This window comes from Mustela nigripes, chromosome 4 (genome assembly GCF_022355385.1).
Source record: "Mustela nigripes isolate SB6536 chromosome 4, MUSNIG.SB6536, whole genome shotgun sequence".
Lineage (NCBI taxonomy): Eukaryota > Metazoa > Chordata > Mammalia > Carnivora > Mustelidae > Mustela > Mustela nigripes.
The window spans coordinates 175,094,751-175,119,009 of NC_081560.1; the positions used below are offsets into that span (position 1 = coordinate 175,094,751).

The 24,259-nt window shown below is 48.2% G+C and overlaps 1 protein-coding gene across 35 annotated transcripts in view; it reads left to right on the plus strand.

Moving 5' to 3' along the window:
• Positions 1 to 24,259, plus strand: part of TCF7L2 (transcription factor 7 like 2) — a 197,337-nt gene that overhangs the window by 106,339 nt on the left and 66,739 nt on the right. For 14 of the 35 annotated variants that reach the window (XM_059398611.1, XM_059398612.1, XM_059398590.1 and 11 more), the window contains one exon: positions 17,590 to 17,733. The exons of the other annotated variants lie outside the window; for them this stretch is intronic. In XM_059398611.1, coding sequence (XP_059254594.1) covers positions 17,590 to 17,733 — 144 coding nt within the window. The remainder of the gene's footprint in view (positions 1 to 17,589; positions 17,734 to 24,259) is intronic. 35 annotated transcript variants of the gene reach the window in all.

Here is a 24,259-nt window from a genome sequence, read left to right on the forward strand (position 1 = left end):
GGCCCTCCACTCGGGCCTTTGCTGAATCTCTTATCTTTGTGGGTCTGCTTTGGACCCTCCCGCCGGGGCCAGCTCTGCTCTGCTGCGCCCGCACGCTTTCCCTCAGCCTCTGCATCTCCTCACAGATTCCTTCTTCGTATCCCTTTACCTTTGGCTTCCAGTTCTTCCTGAGTTCCCATTAAAACAAAACAAAAACAGAAAACAAAAACCCAAGAACAAGAATTTGGCCCCGCTCACCCTTGTTTGGATGGTGGTGGTTTTTTGCCTGTTGACATCACTGACCACTGCTCAGCCTTGGCTGGCTGTGCTTGGGTGAGATGCTGCCTTCGGCCCAGTTAGCAGGGAGGGGCTGTCTCATGGTGCAGAAAGTGCAACCCGGGGTGGGGTGGACCCCCTTAGAAGTGGACAGTGGGTGTGGTAGGCAATATGAGCTGTGCGTCTAGCTCAGAGGTGGGTGTGTGTCTGTAACAGAAAGCCATTTCTTTCTGCTTGCCTGAGTCAAAGGAGCCTTCCAGGAGGGTGTGGTGGGGCGGACCAAGCTGCCCTGAATACTTGGGCATCATTCAGAAGTGGAGTCGGGACATGCCTCATGAAGTGGCCCATCCGATCTTCTGCTTCTTGAGAGACTGTATACAATTGGAGCTTAGCACATTCACCAAGGGCAACTCCTCCACCTGTTTTCACATATGCTTATTGTCGTGGAGCTCTGCAAGGGCTGAGGAGTCAGCCTGGTTGAGATTCCTGATGAGATCAGCTGTGTCCAGTCCTGGTTGAGGCCACACTGGTGATGCTCTTTGTGTTGGAGAGATCCATTTGCTAATTCCCACGCAGGGTTCTGAGCACGAATCCTGCGGCAACTGCGTGGCATGGTGTCTCCCTTGTCTTTTAGCACCTGCAGTGTAGAAGCCCTGTGTTCTGTCACATCGAGTGACAGAACGGTTGTGGCGGGGGCATAGTGGGGAGCCATACCCTTACGCCTGTCGTCGCACACACACTCACGCAGGCCTCAGGGGGTCCACATTTAGTTATTTTGGTGCTGACTTGGGAGAAGGCACCTTCTGTTGGCAGCTGATTAGTTTGAATGTGCACGTGCAGGTTGTGGGCACAACCTTGGGAATCCTCTAAGGGCTAGCCAAGGGCCTCAGGGAGCACTCCGCGGCCTCGTTCAGGGCAGAGGGTTTTATTTTATTATTACTATTTTTTTAAAGATTGATTTATTTATTTTACACAGAGAGAAAACACACAGGGAGGGGCCGGAGGGGCAGCGGGAGAGGAGGTCTTAAGCAGACTCCCTGCTGCACAACACTGACGTCCTGACCTGAGCTGAAACCGAGAGTCAGAGGCGTAACTGCCCAGGCGCCCCGTGGCAGACGGTGTGGATAGCAGCAGGGGCGTGGTGTGCTGTCGTGGAGCGGCCTAACCAAAATTTTGGAGCCAGATAGCCAGGTCAGAGTTTTTGGCCTCATTCCTTATCATCTGTGTGTTGTAGAAAATTTACTTAATCTAGAGGGGCGCCTGGGTGGCTCCGTCGGGAAAGCGTCTGCCTGCAGCTCGGGTCATGATCCCAGGGTTCTGGGATCGAGCCCCGCTTCAGGCTCCTTGCTCCGAGGGGAGCCCGCTTCTTCCTCTCCCTCTGCCTGCCGCTCCTCCTGCTTGTGCTCTCTCTCTTTCTGACAAATAAATAAATAAAATCTTTAAAAAGAAAAGAAAAGAAAACTTACTTCATCTGCAGTCCTCTCCCCCTTTCTTTAAAACCTAAAAAATCCCTCCTGTAATGGAGTAATTGGACCCCTGTGAGGGCGCCCCCTCTATTGCCTCGTCTTCACTTTCTCTGATAGTGGCTTTTAGGTGGGCAAGTTTGGGGGGTGCGTGGTATTGTGGCTTTTACCCTGAGCAGAAGATCGGTGGGACTCTTTCTTGCCCCAGATTTACTAGAAAAAGTTCTGGGGCAGGATTCTAATTGGCTGGCTTGGGTCTGGGCTATTTCTGGATCAGTCAGTGAGGCCCCGAGAGGCAGGCCATCATGGAAGAAGGCGCCAGCTCCCATGGGTCATGTGACTGGCTGGTGGTAGGGAAGTCTGGGGGAATTTGCAGGAGTCTGTCTTTTTAAAAAAGTTATTAATTAGTAATTGAATTTTGTGTTCAGTGAGTGGTGCGAAATTCTCAGCCCTTTGGTGTCCACTGGATGTTCTTCATGAATTTTTCCCGTCCCCTATAAAGGAGACCATAAGGGCTAAACCACACTGAGCTGGTCACGGCCACCCTGTTCGGTAGAATCCAGTGTCATTCTGGGCGTCTTTCCCTGCCGGGTTGCTGTGGCCTCCACAGACCAGGGGCAAGGCCTCCTGGCAGGACAGCCCTGCAGGAAAGTTTGTGTGGCATATTTTTAGGACACGCCATTGCAGACAGAGCTTCCCTAGAGCGCCCAGATCTTCAGCTTTCATTATTTTTAAGTTGGACAAAGTCATATATTGCAGGTATTGGAAGAATACTGGAAAAAGCAATAAGATTCAGGCAAAGATAGCTGCCAGTCCTTCTCGCTGGGGCTTCCTGTGACAAAGACATGTGGTCTGTTGAGGCCTACCATGTCCCACGCCCTGCGCTGAGCTCTTCATAGGCCCCTTTTAATGGAATCTCTGTGACATTTTAGAGTCAATACCATTATTATCCCCATATGAAGCGCCTGAGTCTCAAGCAGGTTAATAACGTACCCACACACGTTCTAAGGACCTTCCAGATCGTCTTGACTTGTGGTCCCCGAGATGGTACTAAAAGGGGCCTCTCAACCAGGGGACCACAAAAGCCCATGTTTGCTATAGCTCAAGCGAAGAAACTTTTTTTGTTTTTTATAGTACTTTATTGAGATACAGTTCACATATCATACAATTCACCTGTTTTGAGCGTATAGCTCCATGGTTGTGATTATATCTAGAGCTGTGCAGCCCTCCCCGCCCCCCACCAGAACCCCCATGTCCGTTAGCATTCACTCTCCATGTCCCCCAGCTCCTTCCGTTCCTAGTTGGCTCCTAATGTATATTCTGTCTCCGTGGCTTTGCCTGTGCTGGGCATTCCATGTAAGCGGAATCCTACAGTGTGGGGTCTTTTGTGACTGTGATTCCCTTAGTAAAATGGGGACACTGGGGATGGAAGCGGGTCTAAGAGATCCTCTTGGCACCTTGGTCTACTGGAATTCCAGGACCCTGCTTTGCCACAAGAAGCCAGACAATAGAAACACCCAGCGGACTTTTGGGAACAGACGCGATGCTGGGATGCGTGGCGGCATCCCTGGTGGGTTAGAGCCGGACCTGGATGGAACAGACTCTTCCTTTTAATATCTGGGGGTCCCAGTGTCTGTAAGGAGGGGGCTATGTGCTGCCCAAGGAGGGCTGGGCCTGAGTTTCCCTGGCATTCCCCTCGTGGGGTCAGGGGTGGAGGGCGGGCAAGGCCTGCTGTGTGGGTGTGCCGGGCAGGAGGAGCTGGAGGGCCTGTTACTTTGGTGTTAGAGCAGACGTGCCGCTGTGGAACCGAGGCCTTGGGTGCCAAGGGGGACCCCAGGAGAGTTTTGGGAAACCTCATTTTCTCTGTGTGATCTCACCCCTGTCCTCCGATTTTCTCTCGTGGTTCACACTTTGGCTCGGGGAGTCGTTCACCTTTTCTGTTCCGGGGGCGACAGCTGGAAGGAGTGTTATCGGCGCTGGGACTGGGCCCCAGACCAAACCTTGCTGGTGCCTGAACTGGAACCTGAGCTGAGCCCCAAAAAAGCTGTGCAGGTTGTGAGCTGGTCGTCCGTCCTCCGAGGTTTGTCTTCACCAGCCTGGCATGGGGTTGGTGCAAACCCTATCGGGCAGGTCACGTTGGCATAGATCCATGGAGCACTGTCACCTCTCCCGAAATGAGTGGGTTCCTGTGGCTCAGGGGGGCTGGCCTGGGGCTGTGTGGTTGCTGAGGGAAGTGGAGTCAGTGTGCCCCTTCTTCAGGGACGGTCCCTAAGGAGAATGACTGTTCCTAGGTGGGCCAGGGGCTTTTCAGATCACTCACTTGCTTATAAACTAGTTAAGTAAAAGTATTGTTGTTCGTGCTTGGCAAGCTGGCAGTGGACTCTCAGAGATTTTTATTTGATTGTATGTGACTCGGTGGGTGCTCATAGCTTGGTTCTTACCTGATCTCTTCCCCTCTGGTGTTTCCTGGCTGCCTTTTGGGTGGAAAAAACCCACAAGAAACAATGTGGGTTTCCCTGTATATGTCATGTTAATGATGTGGGCATTGGCAACTGGGTTCAAGACCTTTCTGGTGTCTTAGGGAGTAATGAAGAGACCAGGGTTCTTAATAAATTCAGGTGTTAAGTGCTGAGTGATGAACCTGGCCTCTGAGCAGGAGTGACCACACTCTTCATGTCCCCAAGGGTGGGTGTGGACCCTCGGATGTGGGTGACTGGCAATGTTTCCATAGGGCCGAGCCCAGTGCAGGGTTACATAGGGTCCCGCACTCTCCACTTGGTGGGGTGTGTGTGTCTGTCTTCGAAGCAGGTGCCTTTCCAGGCTGCAACCCTGACAGTGAGCAGAGGCTCCCTTTCCCCTTGGCATCTATCGAGAAAGAACTGTCGAGTTATCCCTGTGCCAACCCTGAAAGCCAGGTTTTGATGTGATCACGAAAGTGTCTGGATTTAAAGAGTCACAAGATGTTCCCGACTCTTCCCTTCGGAGCTGCTTCCGGCCCCGTTTCCATTCTCTGGAGCCTCCCGACCTGTAGGCTTTGGCATGCGTCACTGAGCCAGACTGCTGCCCGTCCCTGTGGCCTGGGTGACTGCGGGCGGGAGCTGCTGGCACCATGCCCAGAAGACAAAGCACGCCCCAGCCGTGATGATGCGCTGTTGCCTTCCTCTGTTCTGGACCGGCGGCAGTGGGGGCTCACAATGGGTCTGGGGTTCATACCCCTGCATCTGGTGTTGCTGTACCCTCTTGGGGCCATCGCTGGTGGGCTGCTGTGGCTGGTCAGCAGGGGAGTGCTTACCTGTGGCATTTAGAGAGTGGTCAGCTTGACTGTCATCCCCCAAAGGTCAGCGGGGATGGTGAGGCTAGCACTTCCCTTCCTTGAGCACAGATGTCACCTCGGATCTCGTGGAGACTCTCACTCGCTTTATGCAGAACATTCCAGATTTATAAATCAGACTTTGGCTTCATTGTTTATACTACTTCCACTATTTGAAAGTAGTATAAAATAAGATTGTTTATTTTATAGGTCGGATTCTTTCATTAAGCAGATCAGAGGTAAAAATGTCATTGTTTTGCCAGCTGGCTATCCCGACCCTGCAAAGGTATTAGTTTGAATTTTCTTGAGGGACTAGGTTATTTATTATAGATCAGCCGATTACCAAAGTTCCGTGATTTTAAAGAGATCTGAACGTAACTGGAACCCCTTCCTCCTTGCCTTAAGCTGTGTGCTAACCTCTTGCTAGTACTGTCACTTCCCGCATTCGTAAATGACAACATTAGGGACCATATTAAAAGTGTTGTAGGGCTCCCGGGACCTTGGATGTCGCCAAAGGCTACACGCTAGTCACTGAGGTGCTCGTGGGGACGATTGCTTCACCATGGTTTTCTGGGGATTTAAATGAGGGTTGGGTGATTTTGCTGTTCCTGCCACAATGATCTGGCTACTTTTTCAGGCGAGAGGCTCTGGATCAGTCCATGCCAGGGGAATGTTTTCCTGCCGGTTTCCTATAACTCACTGGTTCTCAGCTGGGGCAATTCTGCTGCCCACGAGACATCTGATGATGTCTGGCTGCAATTTTGGTTGTCACAGTGGGGCAGGGGATGCTGCTGTCCTCTAGCGGGTATTAGAGATGCTGTTAGGGCAGCCCCCACTGCCACAGTGGTCAGCTGTTGGTCGTGCTGAGGTGTGGAGGAGGTAAAGCAGCCGTCCCTCCTGAAATGAAAGAACAGACACAGGCATAGGAAAGAAAGAAGATGTTAAAGTGAGTGGCAGACCAACTTGCAGATGCATATTTTAAGATATCCCCCCCCCCCCATTATTTTATGTACTTAAAAAATATCTTGGTGGTTTACTAGCGTATTCATAAAAAAAAAAAAAAAGATAAATGCTACTGGAACATGAGTGACTCTTCAGGCTTTATAGAGGTCTGTGACACAGAGCAGCCCTGTGGGCCATGTTCTGTGTGCTGTGGTCCAGTGGTGGGTTGGGATCCTGTGTGGGGAGGAGAAGAGATCCTGTGAAATCCATACGTTCGCAGATTGTAAAACCCCCGGCTTCTACTCTTCTAATCATCTTTTGTTTTTCTTTTTGAAGTGAGGGATCCAAAGCAAATCATCTTGCTTCTCCTGAAATACTACCAGTTTTGTTTGTTTGCTTGTTTTTAAAGGTATGGTTCCAGATTACCTTCTAGAATTCCCAGTTTGCTTTCTAAATCGGGCTCGTAAAAGGAGTCCTCTATTGACAGTACATCATGAATTTCATGGCTCCTCCATGACATTTCTGGGGAAGTAAATGAAAGGTGTAAATTAAGAAAAGCAAGTGTTTGTGGTTCCCACTTTAACCTTCTGTTATGTTAAATGACTTTGTTGAAGAGGGCTGTCACTGCTCTTGAAAACTTGGGAAAATCCACAGCAAGCTGTGCCATTAGTTGCCTTTGGGAGCACAGGATGTTTGATGTGAAAATTATATGGCCACATCTAATTGGGTGTGTTTTCACCCCACCGGATATCAGCTCAAGAGATGACTCTTCCCCCTCCCCTGCTTTTTGAGCTAAATTGTTTAACCTGAATTTCGTGCTGTTGAGAATTGCATTGCAGTAATCCAAGTGCCGTTTTCAAATGTCTTTTGTTTAGGAGCATGTATGTATGACCGAGCCATGTACATTTCTAGACATCAGGCAAGAGCTGTTGTCGGTCCTTCCCTGATTTGGGGGATGATAAGGCCCCTGACCGCTGCTCCCTGCCCAACCCTGCGCTTTACACTCCTCCCTGTGCCCTGCGGAAACCTAGCCAGCCCAGTGGAAAATAGAAAATAGGAGCTCTCTGGACCTCTGCTTCCTGTAAAATGGGAATAATAATTCTTATTCTGCCTGTTTCTCAGAGTTGTGTATTCATTTCAAATGAAGTGTGCTCAGAATTCAAAGAGAAAGCAGTCAGAGATAAGATAATGGCAATTGTGCCAATTGAAACATCAAAAAATAAGTTTACTCACATACCATGTAGTTCACCCATTTGAAGTGAATGATTTAATTTTTGTTTTGTTTTGTTTTGTGTGTATTTACAATTTTGCAACCTTAACCACAATTAATTTTAGGACATTTTTATCACCCCCCAAAGAAACTCTGCACCACGGGGTGCCTGGGTGGCTCAGTGGGTTAAAGCCTCTGCCTTTGACTCAGGTCATGATCCCAGGGTCCTGGGATCCAGCCCCACATGGGGCTCTCTGCTCAGCGGGGAGCCTGCTTCTCTCTAGCTCTCTGTCTGCCTCTCTGCCTACTTGTGATCCCTGTCTGTCAATAAAATAAAATAAAATCTTAAAAAAAAAAAAGAAACGAAACTCCACACTGTTAACACTCCCTGTTTCCCCCAGTGCATCGGCCATCCCCTCTTCTGTTCTCTGTCTTCGTGGATTTGCCTCTTCCAGGCATTTCATACATTGGGAATTGAGCCAGATGTGGCCCTTGGTGACTGGCTACTTTCACTCAGCGTCATATTCTCAAGGTTCATCCGTGTTGGGGCACCCATCGATATTTGCTTACTTTCTTAGAGTCCAGTAATATTCCCTCATACGGATAGATCCCATTTGGTTGATCTGTCAGCTGATGGGAAACTTCGGAATTTTAAAAATACAAGCTAGACCTTGTGCTTTAATTTTCAAAACGATCCCCTCGCTCTCATTGGACGTTAAGTGCTGTTATGGTAAACGGTCTTCTGGGGCAAAGATTTCCAAGTCTGTGAGTGGTCTTCATGTTAGAACAAACACTACCCTCAACGAATTCTTCTTGGAACCAAATACTGGGTAAAGATGACGGTAGAGTTCCTCTTCTCCCTGAAACACAAGGCTTTTTCAAGTGTAAAGGTAATAACTGTGTTGCTGGTGACTTTTTCTGTGACGGTATCTCCAGTGACTCAGGCCTGTTCCCTGATAGCGGGACTGTCTCCTCATTTTTTCCTCTGGTGTTCATCACTCAAATGGCATCCGAAAGATTGTGATCAGATGAGGTTATATCCAGCCTGGAGAGCCTTTTTTTTTTTTTTTTTTTTTTTAATGTATGTGTGGTTTGCTTGTTACTGTCTTGGTTGTTGGTTTTACCTGTGGTAAATATTTAGAGCCCCAGGTATGTTTACATTCTGGAAGTAGGGAAATACACTTGCTACAGATTCCCAACACTGGCTGCAGTTGGCCCTGGGGTTGGTGTGGCCAAGGGTGGAGTTTCTCTGGTCAGGGTACATCTGGCCTGGGTCCAGTGCCTCATAAATCGATCCCGATCGCTAGTCTCCACTACCCGAGGGCATTAATATCCCTAAGTACTCGGAGGAGAAACTTTTCAAGGAAAACTTGAATTTTTTTTATCTTCTTTATTGGCTGCATGTGTGAGTCAGAGGAAGATGAATTTCACTTTAAGAAGCTTTTACACACTTCACAGCACTCACCCCAGCACATACCCTCCCCAGTGTGCTGGGATGAGTGCTGTGAAGTGTGTAAACCTGGCGATTCACAGACCTGTGCCCCTGGGGATAAAAATATATTATATGTTTATTTAAAAAAAAAAAAAAAAGAAGAAGAAGGTAAACTTTAGTGGTCTTTGAGAGAACCCTGAGAAGTAATTGTTCTCTCAGAGCCGCCTAGGTGAGAATAAGTATGTGCTCGTTATTCTGGGCTCCAGTGTTAGCAGGTGCGCCCATCCGTTAGTGGTGGGAAGAGATGGGCATAAGATGGGTTGACTCCTCCAGTTGGTGTGTGTGCTTTCTCTGTTGCTATATACACACGCATGCACACATGCAGTACACACAAATTTAGGATTTATTTTCCTCTCTCAAGACTCTTTTTTAAAAAAAAAAACTTTTTTAAAAGGTTTTATTTATTTTTTTTGAAAGACAGAGATCACAAGGAGGCAGAGAGGCAGGCAGAGAGAGAGGAAGGAAAGCAGGCTCTCCGCTGAGCAGAGAGCCCGATGCGGGGCTCGATCTCAGGACTCTGAGATCATGACCTGAGCCGAAGGCAGAGGCTTTAACCCATGAGCCACCCAGGCGCCCTTCTCAAGACTCTTTTCACCCTTTTACTCACAAGGCATCTGACTCAGGCAGGGTCCACCTCGAGGAGAGCAAGGCTGCCTCCTGCCACATCAGCACAGCCCAGGCATGGGCCCCCACCGGTGGCATACCGCTCAAGTAATCTGATTGGCAACAGCTTGATTCTTTCTGGGGATGACAGAAAGGGGCCAGTGTCATTTTGGAACCAGGGGTATTCGTGAATGGAGCTGGCAAGCCATCCCCTAAATTCTTGCTTACCTTCCGGTTCTGAATGAGATGGCGTCATCGTTTGGTCCTGCCTGTGGGAATCCATTGTTGTGGAATATTTGTATCCTTCTATCCTGCCAGTGGTATCCCTCCTTTTATAATGTTTGGAGGGAACTTTTTGCCAACTATTTCAATTTACTATTAGTTTTTGTGTAATTGGGGAAGCGCTTTCATAAACACCGAGGAGGTTTGAATAACATTTTCTCCTAAATCTGCCCTCGTCTGCACAGTGACTCCGTTACCACACCAAGAGGACCCTCCGGAGTTTGATGTTGTCAGGAAACATATTAGCAGAAAATAGTATGGGCTCTAATGCTAATAATTGGCTAGTGGGGATGAGAGAAGAAGGAGTGTAATTGGGGCTCCTGTGGCTAACAAGATGTGAATTATGAAAACGTTTCCAGGAGAGAGTCCAGGGTTGTTCCAGAAACCTGTTATTTGCATTTTAAAACATTTGGTTTCCACAGATAGGGAAGGAAGGTGCTGTTGATCAACACTGCTTTCTCTTTCAGAGCAAAGCACTCCCAGTTTCCCAAGTGGAAACGGGGTCCCCAGGCACACCCAGCCTCGTGTTGTCATTAACGGCCACGCTCAGTCCCATTTTGGCTGCTTGTCTCTGTAGGAGATACGTTGACTTCGAAGGAGACGATCAGCTAGTAGACGGTACAAGGCCCGTTCAGTTCCTCTCCGCCTCCTGCCTCCTCCATTCTGCACGGGGCTGCTCCTGGTCCCCGGGGACATAATGGGGACCTACATTCCTTCCCAAGTGCAGTCTGGGACAAGGAACTTAGCATTAGTGGGAATCTCATTAAAGGCCAGTATCCCCCGCCCTCCATTAACTGGATTCACACTGCTTTCTGCAGCCCGTGCTTCTGGGACCAGGCTTCTGCCTCCGGTTCTTCCGTAGCATTGACTTCTGGGTATGGTAGATGGGCTTATAGTGTAGGTCAGCACTTGGGAATCAGCTCCCGAGGAATTGCTGAGCATGGTTCTTCTTGAGCTCACTGGCATTTTGCTTGTCTGGGGAGATTGCACTGTAAAGGCAGGGGGATCCTAGGCGAGTAACGGAGATGGAGGACGGCTGCAGGGAGAAGCTTCACTTTCCATGTGCCGAGGTCATCATGGAACCTCCTCACTGACCGAGGCGGCAGACGGGAGAGCTACACCGGGCTCTGCTAGTGTCTGGGTATTCAGGGAATTAGGATGGTCTCAGAAAGGACTTCGTTGGGCATTCCAGTGATGTCTGTTGGAAATTCATTCTTTTTTTTTTTTTTTTTGCACGCCTTGGCTGATTTCCCAATATCGAGGGTAGCCATTTGACATTTTACCTTTCATCCCAGTAAAGCCTAGACCATCACTTATAAAGCTGATTTAGTGTTAATACCAGCTGAAAAGTAAAATTATCTCCCTTACTCAGAATTCCCCAAGTAAGTTCTTATTACTTTATCCCAAACTCTTTTCTTTTTTTTAAAAGATTTTATTTATTTAGAGAAAGAGATAGAGAGCATGAGCAGGGGGACAAGGCAGAGGCAGAGGGAGAGGGAGAAGCAGGCACCCCGCTGAGCAGGGAGCCCGGCACAGGGCTCCATTGCAGGACCCCGGGGATCACGACCTGAGCTAAAGTCAGATGATTAACCTACTGAGCCACCCAGGTACCCCCTTTATTCCAAATTCTTTAAGGAACTATTTTACACCTACTTTTCCTTTGTTGTTTATGATACTGTAATTGAAGGAAATACGTTTTATCTCCAGGCTCTCAGTATCTGATATATAGTAGTTTTTTTTTCCCCCAGAAAACAAAACAGATTGACAAAATTCTTTTTTGCCAAAAAGCATCTTTTGAATTGATGGTTCATATCACCATGGGTGATACCTTATCCCTAAAATATTTATCTGGTAAAAGAAAGCTTTACCGTGCATGTGTTGTCTTTTCTTCTTGGGTGTCGCTTTCTTCAGTAAATAGGAGATAAGGGCCATGTCCAGAAGTCAAGGCACACTGGATTTGTACTTAGAGCCATTTGAGGACCCCGTGAGTTCCCCTCCTCTGCGTTCTGTTCGCCCCCGCAGAATTAGAGCATGTTGGAGGCAGGCAGGGCCCTTAGAAGGCGCCCTCTAGTGGCGTGACGAACTGAGCCTTGGCAACGCGGGGCGCACAGCTAGTTAGTGGGAGATGGCGGTGACTCTGGGGTCCTGCATCTGTTTCTGTGCCTCGATGGAGAGGAGGTGACCTTTGCTTTGTAAAAAAGGGACATGAAAGGATGGACTTACCATTGGCTTCCTCTTCCCATTTTGCCTTCCATTTGGATCCTGGTCTTTCTCACCAAGATGAGGTCCTTGAGGGCCAAGGCAGACTTCATTTCTGCATCCCTTGCGTGTAGGAATGGGATCATGTTTTACCTCCCACCAGCTCTGAGCAGGGTGGCTCAGGGACACGGGTGCTGGCAAGGGAAGAAAGACTTGCTGTCCGTGAGCCGGCTGCTTGCCATTCCTGCCTGTAGGCCACGGTCGGCCATATTTGATGACACCCGCCTACCTCTGCTTGCGTGTGCATACCTGCGGGGATGCAGAGACCCAGAGACTCCCCCACTTTGTCCCTTGCACGTGCTCCCAGTTTTGAAACATAGTTGTGAAGAAAAGCTGTTGCTTTCCACTGGTCATGTCTGATTGTGTCCTGATTTGGCTTTACCTTTAATCACAAAAATGGTTGCTTGTCAGTAGCTCTGATTACATTTCTTGGCATCTGTGTTAAGTTGTTTGACTACATATTTTGAATGTAATTATTTCTCACCAAAGTTACCTCACTTTCAGAGGTGAGAATTCTTGATGGCGCTTAGAGCTAGAACAGCACGACCTGTGCAGACCTGAGCTCTCTTTCCAAGGTGTCATATGTGTTTGTGGGCTTCGGTTGTTCGGTTGTTTGGTTGGATGGTTGGATGCATGGCCGCTATTGCTTGATTTCCCGTGTCCTTATTTGTACGCACGTGATATGTGAGTAAATGATAAAGAGACTGAAGATTTTACCCTCTTAGCAATTAAAAATTTGCCATTTTGCTCATTGGCTTCTTTAGTGGAATAGCTCTTCCCAGTGCCTTTTTCTCAAATGGATTTCTCTCTCTTTTTTTTTTTTTTAAATTAAAGATTTTATTTATTTATTTGAGAGAGAGAGGGAAAAAGGGGGGAGGGAGAGAAAACACAAGCAGGGGGAGGGGCAGAGGGAGAGGGCAAAGCAGATTTCCCACAGAGCAGGGAGCCCGATGCAGGACTCGATCCCTAGACCCCGAGATCATAACCTGAGCCAAAGGCATATGCTAACCAACTGAGTCACCCAGGTGCCTCTCAGATGGATTTCTAATTCTCCGAAGATGGAGAATTAGTTTCAAAATAAAATTCTTCCATGTTAAACATAGAACCCTGAACTCCTCATTTTTAAAGTCTGGGTTTTGCTTTCTTCTTTTCTGTATAATCCTGGCTAGGTCCTTTTATGTCTAGACTTAGAGATTTAAAAATAAAAATGATAAAGAATTTGATTATGTGATTTATAAGACCCATTATTTCACAATTCTCGTTTCTTTTGGAGACCCCCAAATAATCCTTTCCTTCCTGCTTGGGGGAGAAAACACATAAAAAACATAACCCAAATGTATTAGTCAGGGTTTCCTAGAGAAACAGAACCAGTGGTGTGTTTGTGTGTGTGTGCATGTGTGTAATGAGATTTATTGTGAGAAATTGGCTCACACCATGTTGAAGACAGGCAAGTCCCAAGATCTGCAGGAGGCAACCTAGAGATATGAGAGAGCTTGTGATGTAGTTCAGTCTGCATTTGAAGGCCTGGGAGCCAAGAGAGCTGATGGTGGAGTTCATGTCCAAAGACTGCCAGGCTTGAAGACCCTGGAAGAGCCAACATTGCAGTTTGAGTCTGAAGGCATAGAAAAACCAGTGCTTCACTTGAAGGCAGCCGTCCGGCAGAAGTTGTCTCTCCTTTTGGGGGGAGGATCAGCCTTCAACAGATTGTGTGAGGCCCACCCACATGAGAGGGCATCAGTTTTATCAAGTCTGACAGGGTTTGTTTGTTTTTGTTTTTGTTTTGTTTTATAGAGAGGGAGGGGGAGAGAGAATCTCAAGCAGGCTCCATCCACACTCAGAATGGAGCCTGACATGGGGCTCAATCCCACCACCCTGAGATCACGACCTGAGCCAGGATCAAGAGGTAGATGCCTAAGCCACCCAGGCACCGCTAGTCTGTCAGTTTCAATGTTGAACTTGTCCAAAAATACAGAAATACTCGGAATAACGTTTGACCAAATATCTGGGCACCCTGTGGCACAGTCCGGTCGACACATAAAATTAACCATCACATCAAACATTTCTTTTCTTTCTTTTTTTTTCCTTTTCACATCAAACTTTTTTTCTGAGACAAAATTGGAAACTTCTTTTTCTTTCTGTCTAGAGGTAGGCTCAGAATTCTCCCGACAGCCAGTAGCTGTTGGCCAAATTGGGTTTGAATAACATTATTTCATACACTGTCTTTGTCTCTGGAGCCTTTAGTATTTTTTAGGGTTTTTGTTTCTTCAGTGCTTTCAGCTCCTCCTTCTATAGTCCTTTCTTTTATTTTTCCTGCATGAAGCAGATTGTACTTTCTGGCCATGGGGTTCCATTCTACTGTATTTAATATTTGAATACTGCCCAGCCACTTGCTGAAGGGGGCTCTAAGCTCAGGAAGGAACAAAATAGTAGAGTACACAAATATTGCCACAACTTTTTTGGTGACACATCTTGCTTCTTGATCCGTGTGGCTGTGCCCAGAACTGGTCAGCACACTGTGTCATCAGGGGTTGAGTCACCGGGGAGAATGAGACCCGCCACGTGCTCTGTCCGCTTTCTCTCCAGACATGCCTCGGCTTTAGACCTTCGCCTTCCGCAGGCGAAATGCCTCTCTCCAGGTCCTCTGTCACAAACAGGCGGTGTATCTGGAGAAGGCTAGGAGGCAGATTTGGTGCTACTAAGTATTTGTGTCTCTTGCCTTCTGGAGACCACATCTTAAAGTTGTTCAAAGTGGCCAGTGGTGTCGGTGGCGCTAGAGGAGCAGGAGGACCGAATGTCAATTCCTGCAGATGTTGCTCAGGGTCCCTCTCCCTGTCCCAGACAGTGGCCGCAAGCCACAGTCATTCTTCTTTGAAAAAGTACCGCCTTATAACAACCCCCTCATTGTGCCAGGAGCATGAAACTATGAGGCCTTCATTTACTTTTCCTGGAGTGTCTCTGGTTCTTTCCAGATTACCTCTTGATTCGTGGATGGACAGTTATTGAGGTCAGCCTGGCTTAGGTGACTAGCTTACTCTAGTCAGGACGCCTCTTTCTCTTTCTCCTCAAACCCAACCCAAACTGGCCTGAGCAAAATGAGTATATTGGCTAAAATTGCACAGGTGACCTGCATCAGGCATGGCTGGATCCAGGGGCCCATTTACCAGGACACCATTTCTCTCCTTGGCCCTGGGTTGATGTCTCCTCATGAAAGCAGGTTGAAGTCCAGAGAGATCTTCTCTTCCCCCATAATTCTGAACCAGTGGTTGTGGTCAGGGGATGTAATATGCTGAGTACGGTTAGACTGAGGGGTCCATTCCACGTAAATGACATGGCTTGAGGGTTTGGTGGTACCCCCTAAACGATTCAAGGTACTACTACCAGAAAAAGCACGAATGGATGTTGAGCAGGAAACTCAGTGGATGTCTGCTTTCCCATCTTTAAGATCCGTTGGAGAGTTTTGTATTTATTAGGCGAGACTCTGCTACAATTCTTTCCCCATTGCAAAATTATTTCATATTTGCAGATACATTTGAACTTGTTTAGAAGGCATATTTTACCCTCCAAACTTCGAGGTGGCTTAGAGGACTTCACATGATGCACAAAGATTGGAAATGGATATTTAAAGAAATGAGAAGAAAGAAAAAAAGAAAAGCAGGGTAGGCCCGGAAGGAGAGAGGCGGACAATGGTAATCTCACACATCTCCAAACCGGGAGCTCCTGCAGAATTGGTTGAAGTGACGTGCAGATTTGGCTCTGAGATTCCTCTATCTGGATCTTAGATTGGAGTGGGGGTGTGCGCGCTTCTTGTCCTCACAAGCCACAGGCCCCTCTGGGAGTATAGACCCCGAGGAAAGGCCATGGGAAGATAATAAAGATGCTGTGGTCTCTGGTAACCTTAGATACATTTCTTCTCCAAACTCCTCTGGGGCTCTTGCCCTTGGGAGCCTTGCCTGTTTGCTCTCAGCACTGGATTAGAAAGCAAAGCAAAGAGGGACTGAAACCCCTGTATTGCTGGGTTCCATCCAGGAACAACTGGAAGTTTACACCATGTCACCTCTGGTGGGAGACAGGAAGGTGAGTCACCACCGTGACAAGGCAGAATAGGATTACCTTAGTTGTAAAGCTGGGCTGATCTTGAAAATGGGCTTCTGCTTGCTTAATGACTCACATTTCTGTTTACAAGTGAGCGCTGTGGAGAAATGTAGAGTGGGAGGTTCTGTTTCCCAGACGGAGACCAGAGACCTCTGGCCATGGGCAACCAGGGCTTCCTCTGAGGGCTTGGGCTGCCCTTTCTGGGGGCAGACCTTCGGCTTCCAGCAATGGTAGCTTTCCAAGTCCAGACAGGGACAGCTGCAGCCAGCTAGGGACCTGGGGTAGTCCCATTTTGCTGGCCACATGGCCCCTTCCCACTTTGGGAGTTCATGTGGCTTTTGAAAACCACCCTGATACCCCCATCACCCCACTATGGGAGAACCAGGTAATATGGTAACCGTGTAGTTTGTTCTGGAAATGGGGTTGCTGTTTTGTAGGATTTGTCCTTTATTCCCATCGATTTCCTGTCTCCCAGAGTCTTTAGCACCCACTATGCTCATTCTCCTGCTCTTGGGTGAATACCAGAACACAAGATAATTTTGTGCTCCATCTCATATTCTTAATCCTGAGTTCTATTATTTGGGATTAAAAAGGGTGAAGAATTTATTCATGGCATTTTTTCCCTCATATAAACCCTTTAAAAACTAGAATAAAGAAGTCATACATCCATACAAAGGACACAGACATTTTCCTTTCTAAAAGACAATTAGAATGATATTTCTTTGTTGTGAAATAGCCCCTTTTGGATCCCAGGTCTCTCTTTATGCCCCTAAATTCTCTATCCTATTGGTAGTGCAGTAGTCAATATCTGGACGGGCAACCGAGTCTACACAGCAGCACCGTGAGTTGACTGAGACCTGGTCCATATTCCCCGTCTGCCATTTACTCGCTGTGTGACCTTGGGCATGCTCCTTAACGTCTCTGAGTCAGTTTCCTCCTCTGTAAAATGGGCACATACCTACCTCACAGGGTGGTTGTGAGGAGCTGCGGAACAACACGCACGTTCCCGTCGAAAGCCCCCAGCAGAGTAGGCAGGCAATGAACCAAAGCCATGGGCGTGCTCGAGCCCCAGCTGTGCTGAAATTCAGTGTGGCTCCTGCTTCTTGCACACTCAAAGTGTGTGCAGCCAGATGTTTCCCAGGGGTCCCGGGATGGAAGTGTGGTCACCTCTCTGAAAAATGGCAGTCCAGCAGAGGGGAAGGTGACTAGATAGGTCCCCAGATAGCTCTAGAATTGGGTTGAACCATTTGTGATTGGATTTTTGTAGGGTAGAAATACCAGCAGTATCACAGGGCTTAAATTCATAGAAGATTCAGTAAGGTAAGTTGAGAGAGAGAGGGAGGGAATGCCGGCCAGCTGACTCGCTGGAGGCTTAGAGCCATCAGCGGCTGCGTCTGCTGGGGGGAAGGATGGGCAGAGGTGGGGACAGCGGGCAGGGCTGCAGCAGAAACACTGCATAGAGGAGGCTGTGTTTAAGATGTTGCTAGAGGGGACCCCCAAGCTGGAAGGCAGGGAGGTGGAAGTGTCCTGGGGTCACACTGGAATGCATCGTCCTCCTTGCTTGGAGTTTGTAGACCAGCGTGGAGTCAGGGAAGAAAGTCAGGCTGGGGGCCATGAATGCCTTGGTGACTGCGTCCCCCTCCCTCCCAAGCCTCACTCTGTTCCCCTTTCTTCCTGGCAGCAGTGCCCCCTCCCTTGCTGCACTCAGGGACATGACTGTCAGCACTTCTACCCCCCCTCAGACTTCACTGTCAGCACTCAAGTCTTCAGGGACATGAAAAGGAGCCACTCCTTACACAAGGTTGGGGAGCCCTGGTGTTTGGAGGTAGGTCTCGGAGCAGAATGACGGTATGAGATGAGCTAGCTCTGAAATGAAACCACCCATCCAAAGTTTACCTCGCGCTAGGGCAGGGCCCACGCGCCATGGCCTCTGAATTCCTGTCAGGTAGCTGTCGGGTGCCATGATGTCTGGGTGTCGTGATCACAAATAGGTTTATCATCACCATAAGAATGCTGGTTTATGAGGAGAGGGTGGAGGGTGGTGCCCCTTTGATTCCCCAGGGGCCCGGCTCCCTGGAAAGCCCACATGTGGACCAGTGTCACGGGTAGCTTCTGTGAGAAGGATGAACAGTATGTCATCCTGTTAAACTTGACCCCCAGGAAATGATTTCCTGGCACCTTTCACATAGCTCCCAGGGGGAAATAGAAGTTATTACCTCAATTTTGCCTTTGTTCGTAGTTACTTAGGACTTACAGTTTCTCTTGGAGACTTCAGGGTGCTAAGAAATGCTCAGTTCTCTGCAGTGGTACCTTCCTGAGGCAGCTGTGAATGGCTTTTCTCACAGACGTGGCTGTCCAAGGACAGGAGGCATTGTTAATTTCCTTTAAATAATTCAATACGATGTCAATACCCCACATTGCTCCATGCTTGGGTGTGATAGTTCTCTTCAAATTAGCAGTCCCGAAGAAGAAAGACTGTGTAGAACATGCTTTCGTTCTCAGAAAAGCAAAAGTCAACACAGATAAAAAATATTTTTGAAGGAACTCTTTAGACTTAAATGGCAGATGATACAGTATTAATGCTAGCTTTTTTTTTTTAAAGAAAAAAAAAAAGAATATTTAAGAGCCAAATTAGTGAGACTTCTGCCTTTTGAAAACATTTGTAGTGTACCTACTATATGCTGTGTTGGGCATTAGGGCTTAATATCGGGATGTGTTTCTTTCTCACCGTTCCTGTGCCTAAACTCTAGAAATATTTCACAGAATTGGAATTGGACCTTCCCGTAGTTTTGTATTTTCTTCTCATTGATGTGACCCCAAGGATGCTTCTGCACACTACACCGTGTCTGAATTCTGGTCAATGACTTCGGGTGTTGGTGTCTTGAGGAAATCTTCCTATGTTGTGGCCCCCTCTTCAGCCAGATGGGAATAAAACGGAAGATGTTTCTGGTCTCTTTGGAAACCCTCCTTCTTCCTCCCGTGATGGTGCCTGTACTCAGATTTCCTGGAGCCTGTGAATGCAGAAAGCTCGTGTCCTTTGATGGGTCTGGGTGTGACGGGCCAGGGAGGCCTTCTTCTGTGCAGCAGCCATGGCCCGAGAGAAGCCTTTTCTCTGGAGCTGCCTGCCCCATGGTCCAGCTTGTGACAAGTGTAGTTAGCTGTTCTTTGGACCATGGGTGATAAGGCTGTGCCACACACAGCTCTCCCTCTGCCGGGGCCCAGCAAATGGTAACTCATTAATCTTTGGTTAGAGTTATGAGGTAGATAAAGGAGAACCAGGCACCCATTCTGTGTATGAGGAAAATAAAACAGGAAGATCGGGTTTCTTCCTTATAACCCAAGATCCGCAGGCGCCACTTAGATCCCTGACGCTGGTGACTCTGTTCACTTCGCAGCTTGGCCTTCAGGACATGGAAACATCTTCGGTATGCCCTGCTTCCAGGACTGGGTCTAAGTTCCTAAACTGTGACTAGGCCAGACACACAGGCACCGCTCATGGGCTGTGGGAACTTGGGCAAGTTACCCAGGTGCTCTGTGCCTCGGTTTCCCTGCTGGCGAAGGGGAATCACACGTGGGCTGCTGTGAGCATACAGTGAGGCGAAGTGTACAGAGCGGGCCTTGGCGAGACGAGCGGGTGTCTGGCACGAGCACACAGCAGGATTCCTGGGGAATCCCACACGGAGAGTGTGTCTGTGTGATGGTCAGCCACTGCTCGGGTAACTCGGTTATACAGCTTGCTTTAGCTGGAGACGTTTCCATGGAACCGTTAGTGATGTACCATGTGGAGTACTTTCTGCTTCAGGAATTGTGGTGGGACAGGGAAAACCCTGATCTGCAGCATGGATATGTGAGACGTGGCTCTGGGTAGCATCATGGAAACCACATGAGATTGGTGTCAGAAGTAGGATTGAGTTCACGTTTGTCACGTCTGTTGGAAAGGGGCTTCACTCCTCCCTGATTCGCTCCCAGTGTCTGTAAAAGGGGACGGGCGTGGAAGAGCTGCCCAGCCTGCTTCTGGGGGTTGGGGGGGCACCTACCAGGATGCCTGGAAATGCCCATCAGAGTGAGATTTCACACAAGGTGAGATTTTCAAACAGTGATCCAGGCGCTTCTGGAAGGGCTTGGCTCATAGTAGCTCTTCACAACCTGACCCCAATCCGAGGAGGGGGATGCTGTGATCCCATTTGGCAAGTGAGCCGCAGGGAGGTGTAGCAAGTACTTGGGCTCGCACAGCACAGGGGTGTAGCCATAAATCTGCTGTTACTGAGGACCACGGCAGCAGCCCGTGGGTTGGAGCCTTTCATACTAGCCACTTGCCTTCCGTACTAACCGTCCTCCACTTGTTAAAGAAGGTGTGTTGGGTCCCGTTCAACACCCTGCCTCCTCAAAGCCTGGGAGGAAGCTTTTGATTCAGGACGTTGAAAGTCAAGTTTCTGCTTTACCAGTATGACATTCAGGACACCTTCTACCCCAGCTGGATTCAACTTTCATTGTCCCTCCCTGTCTATCCTTACAAGCTGGCTGGATTCTATCACTTCGGCCCTTTCCTCCAGGGAGTTAAGGTTGGTAGACCAATTGAGTAAATATGACTAAGAAAGTCAATATCCACCTGGGCAGGCATGAGTCACTTTTTTCTAGTTAGCTATTCTTGTGCATTTTAAAGCTGGCCACACAAAGTCATTACATTGGGGCTATTAACATAAGTTTAATAGTGACAATAATAGGGTGTGACCCGTGGCATAAGTGCATTCAGATAAGAAAGAGTGTTTTTTCCTGTAATTGCTGAGTTAATACTAACATTTTCACAGAAATGCTTGCAAGCAGTCTTTCGAAAAGTTCTTTGACTCCTTTCCTCATTCCTTGCTTCCCCCTTTCTCTAGGTGTTCTACCCCCCACCCCCATCAGTGGCTGGGGATTAGCAAGATGGCAAGCTCTGTCCCTTTTGATGTTTTGGGTGACCTACCGTTTTGCTAGTATTGAGCCCATTTCATTTCATATTTAGGGATATAGGAGTGAGTGAGTGAGCTTGTGTGCATGTGTATTCAGCAGGCACATTATTATTGTTGGTGCTTATTAATGTCTCAACTTACACATTTCAGGAAAAAAAGAGACATCTGCTAACTTTGCAAAAGCTGGTCACATAGACAGGGAGTGAACCACTTTGGTGTGGAGGAAATGAAACTTTTCTTAGGTTTATTAGACCACATCCTATAAATCTGTGGCTTATTAGATGTCTGATTTCTAAAAAGCATGGCATCACAGCTGAAGTTTTATTTTTGCTTGTTAGTCATTGAAACAAATATAGATATTGCTTCATTTCCTTGGCACTCTAGTTTTCAATACATGTTATGTATGGAAAATCTGGATTTACACAACAAAGTACATTAAAAGAGAAGTATTTGCTTTATAAAGCTCTGCACTGCAACTTTGCATTCTGTTAAGCCAGAATGTTTGTCTTCCTACTCCTGATTACATAGAGAAGCAAAGAGAAAACAGTAAAAGTACCTCTCAAAGGCAAAGTTAACTTCTTTTTTTTTAAAGATTTTTTTGTTTGTTTATTCATTCGAGAGAGACAGAGTGTGTAAGAGCACGAGCAGGGGGAGGAGCAGAGGGAGAGGGAGAAGCAAACTTCCTGCTGAGCATGGAGCCCAGCACAGGTCGCGATCCCAGGACCCTGGGATCATAACCTGAGCCGACGGCCAATGCCCAACCAACTGAGCCTCCCAGGCAAAGTTAATATTGTGACAGACTTCCTTCCTGTCTTTTAAGAGATGTGTTTTTAAAATCCCAGGCAGACTTCTATCATATTATATGCAGTAGTTTTCTGTTTATTTTCCATTTCTCGTGATGGAAAGGCCTTCCTATGTTTGCCATGAAGAGTCTCTGTGAACCTTCTGAAGGTTGCCCATTGTGGATTTGGGGATCCCTTAGTAGGCTTAGTCATCACCCCAGTGCCTACAGACTGTGAAATTTCCGTTGCAGTGCAGTTGTGGGGAGCAGATGTGAGTTAAAACCGACGAAGGCAAAATGTCGCCAGTCCGTACTGTCCTCATGATGTGTATTCTGCATAGGGCCCATAGCTTCGTGCTACAGCCCTGGATCATCCTGTTCGAGCTGACCAGCAAGTTCGCGCCCCTGGCCAGATTCATTCTCAGTCCCGCTAGCGATCCCATCTGTATTGTTATTCCTCCTTTCTCGTGTTCTCTCCTTGCAAAGCTTCCTTGTAGAATCCTTCCTGGTCCAGTGACTGCGTGGAGTTCCTCTGCCCGTGAATCGCCCCGGTGGTAGAAATGGACCCTGTCTGGCCCCACTTGGAATTTCTAATGCCTCAGGGAGATCACATTCCCGGTGTATCGTGATGTAGCCTGTCTCCTATGTGATTGACGCAGCTTGGACACAACTTGCCCAGGGAGATAGGCCCAGAGAGGGACAGGATCATTCTAGGCCCTTCTTCCCATGTTGTTTGCCATTCCTCGGACCAAATGCTGTGAATACTGTTCCTTTCACTTCTTATACTTTTCCTCTCGCCCTGTGCGGCTGGTATATGGAGTTGGAAGTCCAGGGCAACCAAGTGCTTGGAGGTGGGCAAGGAGCTCACCGCTGTGGGAGGTGCAGGTGTTCCCTGCCCCGTGGCCATGCCGCTCAGGCCACCTGACGTCCACCAGGCGCCACAGGCTCTATCACGGCTCTTATCTTTGTGACGACCTCCCTTTTCCCCATTCTTTGTGAGTCACATGTTTTCTTGGCGTCCTGTGTGACAAAGGTCATAATAGAGAAGACTTGACTTTTGATGCGTGACATGTTATCACCGACACAGTTTATTGTTGTGGGCCCTCCCCTTTTGTAATTCTGTGAGGTGACAGATCACTTTTTCATAGGCTAACCTGTGTCCAGGAAGGGTTTAAATTACCCTGAAGTATTTTTTTTTTTTTTTTAATTCCTTATAGGGTCCCCTGGTCAAACGACTTGGTCAATACTTGAAAAGAGGGGAGTGGGTACTTTCCACTAATGGTTGTGACATTACCTGTCACATCAGTCTGTGTGTCTCTCTGTCGTAACATCTCGAGTTCTTTCCTGTTGTTGGTGTCTTTAATGATGCCATGGAGGTAGATGTTTGGAATCTGAGAACAGGAACCAGAGTTCAGCCCAGACTCTGGAGCTGCATTTACTCATTTTTATTAGGGCTGTTACTGTCAGCTGAGCGAAGTAGGAGATCCGAGTTTTAATCCTTCCTTCTCAGGCCAGTCCTTATTCAGAACGTACTTCATGTGTCCGATGCTGCTGGTTTAGCAAGAGGCAATACAAAGAATTAAATCATCTTCTGTCTTAGTACTTCTCACATTTCCCACTCTGTCTATCTTATCTCTAAAAGTCCCTTTCAAGCCTGTTTGTGTTAAAAAATGCAGTAGTACACAGCTTGTCATTTTTTGTTTGCTTTAGGGAAAAAGGTGACGGACGTGGCGTAGTATCCTTCACGGGGAAACGCGCAAGTGCTGACCGTCGCTTCCATAGTGGACCTCCAGTCAGTCGCTGGCCCCTCTACTTGAGCTGTAAACGAGGAAGGAGGTGGCCTTTGTACAGCCACAGAGTGTTTGACTCCTAGTTAGAAACCTCCTGGGGCACGTGTGCTTGTCCATGTGCACAAGCACGCCCCCACGCCCCCACAAGCAGACATGCAGCAGGAGAGAAACATTTTTCTCTGAGCAGGTCCAAGTAAGAGGACTGTGTGTGCTCAGAGTGAAAGTTTTTGTTTTGGAAAGTCATTTCCTTCCAATGGAGGAAGGAGCTAAAGTCACCAGAGAAAGAAGGTGAGAGGCAAGGGAGGTGGGAAGGAACTGGAGTGACAGAAGAGGGCACGCCGCCTCTACTGGATTTATGTCCCGGTCCCAGCAGTCACTGTGTCTGCCAAGCTTTGCTGGAACCTCTGCGATGTAGCCCCGTGCCCCGGGGGTGGCCTCTCGCTGCTTAGGAAAACAGAGTTGGCAGAAGAGGATGTGGGGTTGCACGTGAGCTATGGGGCCGGGGACACAGGGATCCAGAGAGCTCTCCATCACTGCTGCTCCACCTGGCTCCCCACGCTGGGTTTCTGGCAGGCCCGGTGGTTCACCGGGAGTCAGGGTGACCTGTGAGCGGTCCTCTCTGCCTGGGAAACGAGGAGCGCCTCTACCAGAAAGTGGAAGAAACTCATAGCCATCCAGAGAGACATCCAGCTTGTTGGATGTTCACAACTCTCTCTCCTGGATGTTTCTTTCCTGTTGCCGCTTTCTCATGAACACAGGAGCTAGACGGGTGGAGCTGGGCAGAGAGGTGGCCGCCGGTGGCATCAGCTTCTGGAACACTCACAGTTCCTA